The 14,914-nt window shown below is 44.2% G+C and overlaps 1 protein-coding gene across 4 annotated transcripts; it reads left to right on the top strand.

Moving 5' to 3' along the window:
- Window positions 1-3,251: 3,251 nt before the first annotated feature.
- On the top strand, window positions 3,252-14,866 carry prdm10 (PR domain containing 10). Of its 4 annotated transcripts, none has more exons than XM_061073310.1 (23): window positions 3,252-3,385; window positions 4,185-4,293; window positions 5,424-5,585; window positions 5,721-5,780; window positions 5,864-5,968; window positions 6,157-6,331; window positions 6,704-6,945; window positions 7,196-7,396; window positions 7,487-7,559; window positions 7,655-7,772; window positions 7,856-7,976; window positions 8,078-8,353; window positions 8,701-9,045; window positions 9,656-9,811; window positions 9,899-10,078; window positions 10,162-10,272; window positions 10,399-10,599; window positions 10,715-10,858; window positions 10,959-11,123; window positions 11,311-11,445; window positions 12,461-12,638; window positions 12,723-12,820; window positions 13,992-14,866. In XM_061073310.1, the coding sequence occupies exons 2-23, from the start codon at window positions 4,222-4,224 to the stop codon at window positions 14,190-14,192; spliced, it is 3,519 nt and encodes a 1,172-aa protein (XP_060929293.1). In that variant the 5' UTR covers window positions 3,252-3,385; window positions 4,185-4,221; the 3' UTR covers window positions 14,193-14,866. The 4 variants fall into 4 exon arrangements, with proteins under 4 accessions (XP_060929293.1, XP_060929295.1, XP_060929291.1 ...); XM_061073312.1 differs by having other exon boundaries at window positions 3,252-3,528; window positions 8,081-8,353; XM_061073308.1 differs by having other exon boundaries at window positions 3,252-3,528.
- Window positions 14,867-14,914: the final 48 nt, after the last annotated feature.

Raw genomic sequence — 14,914 nt, 5'->3', positions numbered from 1 at the left:
TGCTGCTCCCTCCCTCCGGATCTCCTCCTCCCGGTTCTCTGCTGCCCCCTATCGGTCACTACTGCTCCCTCCCTCTGGATCTCCTCCTCCAGGTTCTCTACTGCCCCCTATCGGTCTCTGCTGCCCGCTCCCTCTGGATCTCCTCCCGGTTCTCTACTGCCCCCTATCGGTCTCTGCTGCCCCCTCCCTCTGGATCTCCTCCCGGTTCTCTGCTGCCCCTGTCGGTCACAATATTTATGGGCATAATTTATGGCACATGTATTATTATGGAATCCTAATTAATAATTTATATTCACAGGTTTGATGAAAATGTATTTATATATTATATTTGTACATTTGCACTGACTGTTACGCTTTTTTTACTACTGTATTATCCCGCCTATAGTGTATTCATATTTATATATATTTATATTTGTATCCTGCTCATAGTGATTCATCGTCCCTATATCTTACAATTCCTGTTAATACTGTAATATTCCATATATATTTCTTACTGTACAGATCTTATTTATTACATTTTCACTTTAATATGCACAATACTCATATACTTCTTATTGCCACACACTGCCACACACCTCCTCCAACCACTGAACATTTGTATATTTGCACTACTGTTACTTTTTTTTACTACCTGATTACCCCGCCTATAGTGTATTCATATTTATATATATTTATATTTTTATCCTGCTCATAGTGTATTCATCGTCCTTATATCTTACAATTCCTGTTAATACTGTAATATTCCATATATATTTCTTACTGTACAGATCTTATTTAATACATTTTCACTTTAATATGCACAATACTCAATACACTTTTACTGCCTTTTTTGCACTTCTGGTTAGATGCTAAATTGCATTTCGTTGTATATGTACTTGTACTGTGCAATGACAATAAAGTTGAATCTTATCTAATCTAATATTTTGTATCTAAATACTTTAGTGTTTTGTATGTTTTTTGTTTAAAATACTGTAAAATAAAAACGTTCTGTGAGACGTGTACATGATGACGTCATAAAAAAGTAAACCAATGCATGCAGCCTCTGATTGCTGTCGACTGTATCTGAGCTCTAATGCTGTTTCATCATCAAATAGAATAGAATAAAAGGGTTTATATTATCATTGTGCAAAGTGTGAAATTAAAGTAAGCAGCAATCCATCATTTGTGCATTCGAGGAAAAACAGGCATCAATTAAAGGGTAAACCTATATCTGTGAAATGCATTATTACAGACAGCAGAGATAAGGAATATCAACATGTGTCTTAAGTGCAGAAGAATGAAGAATTAACTTGTTATGGATGAAAGTGGAACAGTGATTATAAACAAAAGGTCTCTTACAGGTTCATGAGAAACACAAATGATCCAACATCAGGAATTTTCTGTGTTTTGAAAGTGTCTGACAAATAAAAACGTCTTCTGTCAGTTGGTTATATTGAGAGACAAACACACAAACACACACACACATTGGCCTTTCATGATTTGATTATTTTGCCCCCAACTCATTTTTCCTCCTTGTAGATTGTCATTAGTGTTTCTCTCTTGTGGCTTATTGAAAAAAAGAAAGAGAAAAGAAACATCATGTAAATTGAATTTCTGCTGCAGGCAGGACATTCAGAGCGGTTATTAATTTCCAAAGCATCAGTCGACAGACGTGTTGGAATGAATGAATAGAATGAATTTGCACGCGTTGAGTGTAATCTTGGGACGTGTCAGTTTGATCCTCGGCACAGAAACGCCACTGGGAAAGAAAATGTAATTGTCAGTTTTAGTTCCCCAGGTAACAGACGTGCAGGTGGAGCAGGTCACACAGGGGGGCTCGGCCTATTTCTGGATTTAACAGCTCATCAGACACAATCTCTTTCTCTTTATGACTTCATTTTAAATTTTCTATATGAAGCCTTTATTAACTGTCTAAAAAACAGATTTCCACTTGCAGATGTACAGACTGTGTCAGTTCTGGTGGAATCAGTGACACTGGGACGTCAGGTATTTCCTAATAAACATCCACTGGTTGTCTCCAGCTGTTTTTACTGATTGTGTGTATTAATATAATTTTTAATGTGGGTCATTCTCAATTATTTCTCCGTCCCTCTTCAATAGAGGTTAAAGAAAAGGCTCCTCCCACATTCTTATGTTTCTTAATTCTTATTAGTCTTTATTAAACAGACAAAAAACATTTCTTTCGTCTTCTGTATTTATTTATTTTGTTTAAAATGTTCTTTATATACACTTTGACTTTGCTGTATCCTTTAAAAAAAAGTATTCCCCGGAAGTGTGACTATGACATCACGTCTGCATCGACGCCACATGACCACTGGAGGCAGAAGAGAGTCTTGATCGTAATTAGTGTGTTCACTGCCTCCTAGTGGCCATATTATAGCATTACATCAGATTAGGCAGTTTTAGTGCAGACCAGTCTATGGTGAAGACTTGAAAATCTACTGCTTCAAAAAATCACTTCAAAATAAAACCAACATGAATCATGGTTCACAAAATACTTTTTATTTAGACAAATACTACAATATCATATTTGTGGATTTATTCACCTAAGGTTGAATGTTAAATATTTTCAAATATAATTAATTGCAGTTGAAATATTTCATGTGATAGTAAATTCACAATGTTTCGCCTTAAATATATTGTATATAAATTAAATTTACTACATTAATAACAAAAAAGATATAGTGACGTTATCAACATCTTGAAATTCTTATTAGAGGAATAAAAAAAAAACGATTGGATGAGAGGTTTAATTCTATTGGTCGACTCCAACGAAGGATTTTTCTGATTGGCTGAAACGGCAATGACATAAACCTGCTCAGTAAATTGCAGGAACGTTTTTAACGTTTTTACGGGAAAATCTAACATTCGGACATTTTATAAAATGTCAACGTTCGCACGAGTTGTGTTTGATATTTAAAGAAAAATAATAATAACAAAACCAGAAGCTATTTCCTCTCCTCAGAGTGAATAAGCACCAATCGGAGGCCACGCTCCTCCGTGTTGCCAGGCAGATTATGCTAATATATGCAATGCGGCCATCTCTGCAGCTACCAACTCTGAGGTAAGAACAACTTGTCCGTTTCCCACTAAATGTAAGAAAAGCCGGGATTCCTCCACGGCCGCCGCCGCAGCCCCGCTCCTCCGGACTATTCCCGCGGATACACGTCAAATGTCCGCGGTGTTTTCGACGGATTCTCCCCGGTTTCGAGTCGTAATTTCCCCGTCGTGTCTCCTCGGATGCGACGGTTGTCGGTAGTTGCTCCCAAAATGGCGCCGGGTCTTCCTTGTTCCCGGCCGCTCCGGCAGGGCTGGGCCCAACTGGAAGCGGGGGGACGGGCGGCTCTCCGCGAACACCAATCCGCCCGATAGCCCCCTCAGTTGGGTATGACAGCCTCGGCTCCACGTCCCGGGGCCCGATGAGCGTTAAATGTCCTCTCGGTCTCCGTCACATCGGGTCTATTTAGCCGCGGAGCTACCGTGGCGGCGCGGCGGATGCCCGGGTTTCTGCCCGGGTGGCTTCTTGTGGTATGGTCCGGTTGGGACTGCGAACCTTCAGGGTTAAAACAGGGGGGGATCGGGTTTGTTATTGATTATACCAAGTGGGTTTCTGAGGGTTCGGGGGGTCTCGGCTCTTCCCCGGAGCTTCCCCGGTGACAGGCGGTTGTTTTTAGGCAGAATTATCCCTCTCTCCCGCGGCCTCGGGAAGCTCCGTGCCCCCGCGGAGCAGCTCCGTGCGGCCTCGGGAAGCCTCGTCCCCCCGCGGAGAGGCTCCGGTTCCCGGCTCTGCTGCAGCGGGGACACGCTGCTTGTCTCTGGCTCCTGGAGACTCGAACCTCTGCCTCAGCTGCGGGTTCGAATCCCGGGGGTCTCTCAGCTCCTATTGACCTCCAGGCTGCAGCTTCTTCCCAAACACACACGTCCAGCTCCTGAATACTCTGACAACAGCTGTGACAATAAAGAAATCCACTCAAGTTTGCACAGATTCACCTTTGACCCCGCCAGCCCCACTCCCTGTCACTCAATGCATTGTTATTAATCATAATCTGACACCTACGTATTACCTTCTGATGCCTTTTTTCACTCTTGCTGCTGCAATATATTGCAAAGTTCTAATAACACATTATTCATCTTATCCTATCTCATCTCAATCATCCACATCCTCTTGTCCTTGTGCATCACAGGCCTCCCCCGGCTGTCTCCGGAGGGAAGTGAGCTGCCATGGAGACCAAGCAGGAGCCCTCCGCTGTGTGGAGTCAGGCGGCGAGCAGCGACTCAGAGAACGCCACTCAGGTCTGCACGGCCTCCACACTTACACCTTACAGAGCTGTGGGATGGGGGGGGGGGAAGGGTTGTCGCACATCCGCTGCATCAGAGGAGGATGTTCAGCTTCTCAGATTTATAATTATAATAATAATACGCTTTATTTATAGGAGCCTTTCACAGCACTCAAGGTCAGTTTACGAGATAGAGATACAAATAACAATCTAACAAAAAGATCTATAATATAACATAGAACCAGACTTTTTTGTTTGTCTGGTCATGAGACACTGTACATGACCACGTATCGATTTTTTGTGAAGATCGGTCAATGTGAACACGTTCCGGGGGTCTCGGGGGGAACCGTTGAGCCATTTTGCGACGCCCATTGAAAATTCCTCCAGAATACGTACATTTTCACCACTTTCTAACTTTCTCCAAATTTTAATAAGAATTTGAGCATGGTAAAGCCCTCAAAAAGCCAATTAATTTGCCTGAATAATAGTAATAATCCTTACAATTTCAATAGGGCCTCACCTGTCAGTGCTCGGGCCCTAATAAACGTTATGTAAGTTTGCCAAATAGAAAACAATCAGACTGAATTTACCAGTAGAGTGGCTGCAGGTCAAGGTTTTATGGTGGTCAGATTTTTCACATGCTGGACTAGAAAACCCACTTCTTCATCTGCTGAACATTCACCATCTACTTTTCTAACTTCAGTTAATAGAGTAGAGTGAGGTTTTCCATGTAGTGGTTTTCCTTCCCCTCCACAAGGATGTGGACAGATTGTGTGGTCCCCACTAAGCCCTCATATCCGTGTGATGGGGGTCCGTACTGGGTCATGTGAAGAGACGGATTCAGACTTAATCCACTGAGGCAGCGTCTCCTAGCTACCTGCAGCTGCTGCCGGGCGCTGACACCTAATACTGAGACGTTGTGGTTTTATTTGTTTTGCCCACTTAATAATAAATGAAAAGTATTCATGACTTTAATTTCAAAAGCTTTACTTTTAGTGCCTGAAATGTTTGCACCAAACTCTAGATTTAGCACCTTTTTAAATAAGGAAAGCAGTGTATTCATGTGTGCTGAGTCCCGGTCAGAGGGTGCACTCGGGCTGCAGGTGGTTCAAACCCTTTTCTGAGACTTGTGCACGTGGGTTCCAGGTGCATTTTGAAGGCAGCACCGTGGCCCAGATAGTTTACAGCGGCGAGCAGGCGGACCGGGGACAGCAGCAGGTGGTTTACACAGCGGACGGGAACTCCTTCGCCTCGGTGGAGTCTGCAGAACACACGCTGGTCTACATCCACCCTGCAGACGGCACTCAGGTGAGACTGGGCTGGAGATGTTCTGATGAAATCTCAAAAAAAACAGCTTTGACCTTTTTGATTTAAATCAAATAATATGAAAAATGTACAACATGCATGGTTTGCTCACACCGTTGTCGTACCTTTTTGTTTCAGGCTGTATTTGCTGATCAGCCACAGGTGGCTTACATTCAGCAGGATGGTACGACCCAGCAGGTTGGTGTTTACCTCACGTTGTTAGCGCGCTGTGTGACGCATTGTTTTTACAGAACCGTAACGTAGCTGACTTCCATCTGCAGGTCACGGTTCTGCTGCCCAGCGGACAGAACATGAACACTGCCAATCTGCACGTTCTGAGTAATGTAGCAGACGCCCCACAAGCGATTCTGGAGCCTGTGACGCAGGTGAAGAAACACTTTAATGCAGCTTTTGTTTTACACGTTCAGAAGATTTGTGTAAAACTGTCTAAGAATACACTTATAACTTTATTTTTGTTGAACTGTTGCACATGATAAGGCCAAACCTGAAGAGAACTTACGATACGTAGAACAACAGACTGACAATTATCTCTCTGACATGATCGAACACACAGGAGCAGCTGTCGGTGTCGACCTCCCTCACCTCCATGGCGGACATGGCCGAGCCCCCCTCCAGTCCCCTCGGGGCGACGGACTCCACAGATGATTCTGAAGAGGAAGAGGAAGAGGAGTCTGAGATTGATGAGTGGGAGCCTTGTCAGCCTCAATCATTCAACCCTCACAATCTCTGTGAGTGACGGCCTCCTCAGTGAAAACAGGCGTCTCTCGTCTGTCTCTGTCAAGACTCTCTGTCACTCAAGTAGATAAGACAGGAGAAAATAGCCTTCTAGCAATGAAATCACAGATGTGATGTATTAATATTGCTGTTGACACCGTTTAGTTACAACAATAACACAAAGTGGGGCCTTTATATGATGATTGGGGCATTTTATCAATATTTTAAGATGAAAACCTGCACAATTCTAACATTTTCTGCAGAGCTGTTGTTCTGGATCGTCAAAGAGATTTATGTTGGATTTAGATTTTCAGGTTTCAACAGCTAAACCTCATCAGCTTTTGTATTGTGGTGATTCTGACTTTCACATTGTTGTGTCTCTTCAGGGTGCGAGGAGTGTAACAACGCCAACGTCTCAGTCTGTCTGAAGCACGGTCCGCTGCACCCCATCCCGAGCCGGCCCGTGGTGTCCAAGGCCCGGGCCAGTCTGCCCCTGGTCCTCTACATGGATCGCTTCCTGGGGGGGGTGTTCTCCAAGAGACACATCCCAAAACGCACCCAGTTCGGCCCGGTGGAAGGACCCCTGGTTCCTCAGAGCGACCTGCAGGACCACTACCTACATCTGAAAGTAAATCAGTTGACAACCATTAGTTATGACATTTTTATTTTGGTTTTTAGCAGCACAGTGTTAAACGTTCAAATAACAATACCTTATTTTACCTTTAGTCTTTTTATTGGGGAGAGGAACCTTTAAAACCTGAAGTGACTTCACATGAATCACTGGTGGTTTTAGTTTGGCTTGGAATAAGTTTTATATGTTTATTGGAACCAGAACCTTTTGTGTGTGCTTTCATCGAATTCCTTTCTGCTCGCTGCAGCTGTGTGTGCTGGATGGAGACAAAGAAGAACACAAGTCTAACGACATGTGGTTGGACCTGTCTGATGAGGACAGCTGTAACTGGATGATGTTCGTGAGACCTGCTCTGAACCACCTGGAGCAGAATCTGGTGGCGTATCAGTACGGCTCGGAGATATTTTACACGACCATCAAGAACGTCCGGCCGAAACAAGAGCTCAAGGTCAGTCCTCCTGCGTAAAGAGCTGGATATTTGGCTGGTGGAGATAAACTATGACTCAGTCCTAATCACTGAAGTTTGTTTATTATGCAGGTGTGGTACGCAGCATCATATGCAGAGTTTGTCCATCATAAGATCCACGACGTGACGGAAGAAGAGAGAAAAGGTTAGTCCACACTTTGTTTCAGCTGCTTATGATCACACATGTCTCATTCCAAACTATTCTAAGAGTCTGGTCCTCACTCTCTGTCGTTTCTTCAGTCCTTCATGAGCAAGAGAAGAACTGGCCGTGCTACGAATGTAACTGTCGCTTTGTGAGCTCCGAACAGCTGCAGCAGCATCTCAACATGCACGACGACAAGTTTAACGCTGCGACCAGGTAACACTTCACTTTCTTATTCTCACTTTTGTTTTTATTGCACTACAGCTTTGGCAACGTCTTCACTGTCTTTGCTCTGTCAGATCCAAAAGCCGAGGTCGAGGAAGAAGCAGGAAGAGGTTTGGGACAGGAAGAAGACCAGGGCGGCCGCCGAAGTTTATACGCCTGGATCCACCAGTAGAGACTGGTGAGGACAAGACAACAGTAAGAGTCACATTATTGCTTCCTGTGTTGATTACTCGATTCATTAATTGGTTTAAGAACATTTAAAAACAGAAATCTAAATTTCCAATATCCTTTTTAAGCAGGAGATGCTGGAACTGACGGAGAAGCAGCCGCTGGAGGAGCATGAGGAGGCAGCTCAGAACGGGCTGAAGGTGGTGGAGCTGGAGCTGGAGACTGAGGTCGGGACGGAGCTGGAGGATCAGCTCATACCTCCAGCAGAGGAACCGGTCACAGAATCCATCATCCCACCCTCCATCCCGGAGCTGCCTGTGTCCCTGAAGGAGGACCCGGCACAGCACAGCCAATCAGAAGGCCACCTCACGTCTCAGGATATGCGCCGGGCCAAGAGGATACGGGTAAGATGGGAGACTCTGTGTTTTAGATGTAGTCTGTTGGACTCAGCGTGGCTGTGATTTGCCTTTAAACCATGTGTCTCTCTCCCTCAATGCGTGTCTCCTTCAAAGATGGATGTGCAGGTAGGTGGGACGGGGAGGAGGCCAGAAAAACACCAAGTTCAAAGATTCCCTTTGTCATTTTTCCATGGTGTCAATGTTCATGCGACATTTCCGGATATTCCCCCGTCCTGCAAACTCCATCGCATCAATCCGCCTCCTCCCGTGTCTCTGCAGATCCATGTCAGGAAGCACAGTTGGAAGTTTTCTCTCAGTAGTTCCTCTCTCACTCTCTCTCGTTTCTGTCTCAGAATGCAGCACTGCAGCACCTTTTCATCAGGAAAAGCTTCCGTCCCTTCAAGTGCACGCACTGTGGCAAGGCCTTCCGGGACAAAGACAAGCTGGAGCAGCATCTGCGGGTCCACGGCCGCGACGCCTACACCTTCACCTGCCACATCTGCAGCAAGAGCTTCATGAGCGACTCGGCCCTGGAGGACCACCTGCTGGTGCACACGGAGAACCGCACCTACGCCTGCCTCCTCTGCCAGGACACCTTTGAAAAGCTGGACCTGCTCAAAGACCACATAGTGGTGCATGCTGTGGACGGGTGCTTCACCTGTCCCTCCTGCAAGAAGAAGTTCACGGACTTCATCCAGGTTAGTAAATGTTTGTCTCTTTTTTTTGTGCCCAACTGATGTATCATCATTAACCGATATATTCAATCTGATATCGGTATTGGCATCAGCCCTCAAAATCCATATTGGTTAGGTTCTAGTTTGTTAAATATGTCAAGAAGTGGAATTTATTTTTTGAAATTGTCTTTTTATTTAGAAAAGCACATTTCCATCACATACATTAAATACAGCTTAGTCAGCTTTAGGACTGATGGATGTAGTAAGTTTGGGTGATTTTGTTCATTCTGCCTTTCTGGGGTTTTGTTTTATGGACCTAAATAACTCCATGTAGGAACAATAACAGAGGTAAAGAGAACACAACCGGGGAGCGCACATCACATCAAAAAAAAAGAGGATCACACAAAACACAAGTATATTCAAATAAAATCAGATCTAACTGGTTTTACATACTCAGTCCATTTGGTCCAGGTCTTGTAAAAAATGTCTTTCTCGACAAAAACATCTAATTTAATTAAAAATATATTTCTTTTAAATCACCGAAAAGCAAAAACCCATGTCTGTTCTCTTGACTGAAGCAATAGATCTTTTTAAAGTCTGCTTTCAAATTATTAAAAAATGTTCTGGTCCTCAGGTGAAGAAGCATATACGCTGCTTCCATTCAGAGAAGATCTTCCAGTGCCCTCACTGCGACAAGGCCTTCTGCCGGCCGGACAAGCTGCGTCTGCACATGCTGCGCCACTCGGACCGCAAGGACTTCCTGTGCTCGACATGTGGAAAACAGTTCAAGGTAAGATGAGTGTTGAAAACCCCGAGAGACGACGTCGTGGTGCGTAGATCTGTGAGGTCTAACCCGTAACCCTCCTGTGACCTTCAGAGGAAAGATAAGCTGCGGGAGCACATGCAGCGGATGCACAATCCGGACCGAGAGGCCAAGAAGGCCGATCGGATCCTCCGCTCCAAGACCCTCAAGCTGAAGGTGCCCAACTCGGACTTCGAGAGCTTCATGTTCAAATGCCGAGTGTGCATGATGGGATTCAGACGCAGAGGAATGCTGGTGAGCAACAAGTCACAGAACTGCTCTTTTTGTTTTTATTTATTTTTAGTGCACCTTTCACAGCTTTATCTTTCTGCTTTCAGGTTAATCACTTGTCCAAGCGTCATCCTGAGATGCGGATCGATGACGTGCCGGAGTTAACGCTGCCAATCATCAAACCCAACAGAGATTACTTCTGCCAGTATTGTGACAAGGTTGGTTTTTCCACTTCCGGTTATTTCAAACAGTGAGTGTTGACATCTTCACCTGAATCAGATCAGAGGACAACAGTCTTCATTTTGATACGCATCGGTCTCTGTAATGAGCTGATCTCTGTGCAGGTCTATAAGAGTGCCAGCAAGAGGAAAGCCCACATCCTGAAGAACCACCCGGGGTCAGAACTGCCTCCGAGCATCCGTAAGCTGCGACCAGCTGCTCCCGGGGAACCGGACCCGATGCTGAGCACACACACGCAGCTGACCGGAACCATCGCCACCGCCCCGGTCTGCTGCCCACACTGCGCCAAGCAGTACAGCAGCAAGGTTTGTACCGAAACTGAGTTAAACATGTTTTATCCAAGGGAGAATCTTCAGTGTACATTTCAACACGATTCAACTACAGACCTGACAGATGACTTTCTCTGTGTTCGTGTCTCAGACTAAGATGGTGCAGCACATCAGGAAGAAACATCCAGAGTTTGCTCAGCTCGCCAACTCCATCCAGGCTCCTCTGACCACAGCTGTCATCAGTAGTTCTCCTGCCGTCGTCAGTGCAGACGGAGCCACAGCCGAGACTGTAGTGGTAAGAAAGACTTCTGAACACTCGATACAGAAGAAGAAAGACAGAAACAAAGGAGGAAATAAGAACAAATGATCAACTAATTAAATACTTCTATCCACAGACCACAGATCTGCTGACGCAGGCCATGACCGAGCTTTCACAAACACTCACGACAGACTACCGCACGGGGCAGGGCGACTACCAGAGGATCCAGTACATCCCCGTCTCTCAGACCGGAGGCAACCAGTCCCAGCACATTCAGCTGCAGGTGGTGCAGGTGGCTCCGGTAAGATCCAGAATCTGAGTATCCAAACAACGTCCTTCCTCACAATCACAGTCATTTACTTTGATAGTCAGTGTAGACTGAAGGACCTGCACGTCTAACGTAGGAGTAAATGAACCATTGTGGCTGAAGGTTGAGGTGATTTTTATAAACCTTAACGTGTCCTTGTTGTTCTCTCTGTGTTCCACAGGCCTCCTCTCCACACTCACAGCACCCGACAGATGTGAGTCAGCTGCACGACCCTCACGGCTACAGTCAGCACTCCATCCAGGTCCAACACATCCAGGTCACCGGGCCGCCAGGCACCGGGCAAGGCGCCACGCAGGTAAACCCTCATCACACTCACTCTGGGAGTCATTCCATGAAGAATTTAGTAAACATAAGTTATTTATGACCTGTATTAATTGTTGTTTTGTTTTAAAATAATGTCAGTATCTCGTTGACCTCTGTATTTGACCTCTGTATTTTTTTTTTGAATATTTTATTTTTCCAAAGATTTTCACAACATGAGAACATGCAGAGCATACAGTACACTCTACATTAAACATTACAGAAAATTACATAACAAAATTAAAAAAAATACACACATAGATGAAATAAAACTAATTAAATAAATAAAGTAAATAATTCCCTCCGCCCAAAGAGAAAACAAAAAACAAAAAAAAAGTTGGTACATAGGATGACCCATCATAGAGATTGGTCTGTTGGTACTATGGTACTGTTGGTGGTGTATCCATGTACTCCAAATAAGGCTGCCAGATTTTCAAAAATAACTTATATTTCTTTCTGAGACTATATGTAATCTTTTCAAGAGGAATACAACTGTTCATTTCCACAGACGATTGGTCTATGAGAGTCGGGGAATCAGACTTCCAAGTCATTGCTATACATTTCCTGGCCACACATGAAGCAATTTCTGCAAATTTAATTTGGAGCTTCGTTAAAGACCCGTTGAAAGTTGTGAAGTTTCCCAGTAAACATAGGTCAGGATCCAATGGAAAGGTAACTCCTGTGATCTTAGTTAAGGCATTACAAAAGTCATACCAAAAGGATCTCACCATTGTGCAAAGCCTGGTACAGTGTAGGAAGGAGTTAACCTCTATACCACATCTAAAACACATTTCTGACAATTTAGGTTTGGATTTATGTTGCTTCTGTGGGGTGAGGTACAGTTGATGAAGACAATTATAATGCACAAGTCTGTACCGGGCTTTAACCGTTGCTGACAGACTGTTCTGGCACAAATCTGACCAGAGTTGTTCATCAATTGCTATATTACCTCTGTATTTTCTTAAGGAAATTGGATTAAACTTGATAACAACCACTCCTCCCTCTTTCAGGTAACTGGTCAGCCACTAAGCCCCACCTCCCAGCAGCCCAGTCAGGAGCTAAGCCCCACCCAGTTGACCCCCGTCACTTTATCCCAGAGCCACACGCTGCAGACCAGCAGCTCCCAGTCGCAGCAGGGGACCGTCCAGCACGCCTACATCCCCGGGAACTGGAACTACCGAGGCTACTGTAAGTCACGTGTGCTTTATAGTGTGATGGCTCTCTACTGTCGGATTGCATGTTGGTTAATATGTTTACGTCTCTTCGCTCCAGCGTCGGAGATCCAGATGATGGCTCTACCTCACGCACAGTATGTGATCACCGAGGCCAGCCAGCCTGGGGCCGGAGTCAACAACAACCAGGTGAAAACGGTGAGTGACGCAGACTCGTGTTGGGAGGAAAAGACCAGTGAAGGTGTGGTTAAGGAAACCAGGATCCTGTACATCTGAAGCAGTTAGATCGTTCTCCCTATAAAGTGGAAACCAGAAATTAGGAATCAACTGTTTAAATGGTTAAAAAAGCTAAGAAAAGAATAGTTCCTACACAAATACTGTTTAAATTCAGGTATCAAGTAATCTGCTTACAGTGTTTTGTCTTTTAATACATGTTGGGACCTTAAAAACAATATATTTTACAGTTTTTAACGGCTCAGTCAGTATTGTACTGCTCCTCTCTGTGTCTCTATAATTCACTCTGTGCTCCGACAACCGAATCGAGCCAAACTCAACACGCTACCATCTCCTCCGGCTCTTCAACCATTCTCATACAAATTCTGTTGTTTTTACCCAGTCTGACTTGTGACTACACATGCGTGAGTGCATGTATCGGTTTGTGTGTCAGCGCAAAACAGACGAGCTGAATTATGAACGACTGCACTCGCAGCTATGAAGAAAGATTTAGATAGATAGATAGATGGATACTTTATTAATCCTGAGGGAAATTTAGAACATCCAGTAGCTTATACAGTTAACACTTAAAACACGTCACTGACAATACATACATAAATCACATACGGAGAATATATATACAGATACAGGAATGGGATGCAATGATGTGATTGTGTCAGTGTCCAGTAGGGAAGTGTTCTTGTGCTGCTGGAGTGGAAAGTACAATAAAAAAAAAAAAATATATATATATATATATATATATATATATAAAAAACAACAAAAATATATACATATATAAATATGTAAATATATAAGAATAAGTAGTGGTAAAGGTAAAGTCCGTGCATGGGGTAAAGCCACTAAAGGGATGGACAGCGGGTTTGTACATAATAATGAGATGAAAAGAGTAGAAAAGGGGAGGGCAGACTGAGGTAGACTCATATAGTTATAATTTGACTCATTAAAGAAAAGTATCGATCATTGTGTGATGATCATTGTTGATACTTTGGCGTCATTTCAAACAAATCATCTGTAGCGGGTCAGAGTCGTCGGTGTCTCTTACCCTGAAGTTCCAGGACAGAAGCATTTCAGTTGTAGTGATTTGATCGTGGTGACATCATGTGATAACAGAAACGTTCTCTCTCCCGTCCTGCAGACGCACTACGTGATCTCCGAGGGTCAGACCGAGCTGGAGTCCAAGCAGCCGGTTCCCCAGGGCACGACGCAGGCCCACGCCGAGCAGCTGGAGCAGCAGCAGCAGCAGCAGCCCAACAACTCCCAAGGCCCCACCCAGTACATCATCACCACGACGACCAACAGCAGCGGCGCCAGTGAAGTTCACATCACAAAACCCTGAAGCGCAAAGTGACGAACTCTCGCCGAGACCGACCACGCATGCAGACCTCAGACGCTCGTACGCACACGAACGGGCAAACACAAAGTCATATGCAAACGGAAAAAAACAGATTCATACGGAAGTGAAGAATGAAGGGATGAAGGTGACGAGCACAGTTTTATGTGTCTGTCAGTTTAACAGAAATAAAAAAGGAAAACAGAATCAAGAAAAATTATGGACTTATTCAGAGATATGTGCAGGGTTCCTGTGTGAATATGAAATATTACAGAAATCACGTTAATGTCCGGAAAAGTTGCACAAGTTTTGTTTTGCTTAGTTCTTACACTTTGTTTTGTTGCCATTTTACATATTTATAAACTTATTGACATTTCTTGAAGTAAAATATTTGTAACTGAAAGTCTGGAGAGAGCGTGGAAAAATATGGAGGACACTGTACAGGACGGCTCGTTGTGTTTGTGTGAGTGAACCACACACCCTCTGTTGTGTAGTGTGTTTGTCATTGTGGCTGAAATCTGGTGTGATTTAATTCTCCCTGAACTTCCTCCTTGAAATGTGTCACACGTTTGTTGTTTTAATTCACATGCTGGTTTGTTTTACTCCTTTTCTTTCTTCATTGTCAACAACTACAACGTCTGTGCTTTTGTAATAAAACTTTAGAAAAGCAAACACAATCAGTTCTGCGTCACCAAACTTCATTGGATGATCTCAAGGGCTTTGTGGGT

This window comes from Limanda limanda, chromosome 6 (assembly GCF_963576545.1).
Source record: "Limanda limanda chromosome 6, fLimLim1.1, whole genome shotgun sequence".
In the NCBI taxonomy this organism is placed as follows: Eukaryota; Metazoa; Chordata; class Actinopteri; order Pleuronectiformes; family Pleuronectidae; genus Limanda; species Limanda limanda.
This window is presented reverse-complemented; position numbering and strand designations above follow the sequence as displayed.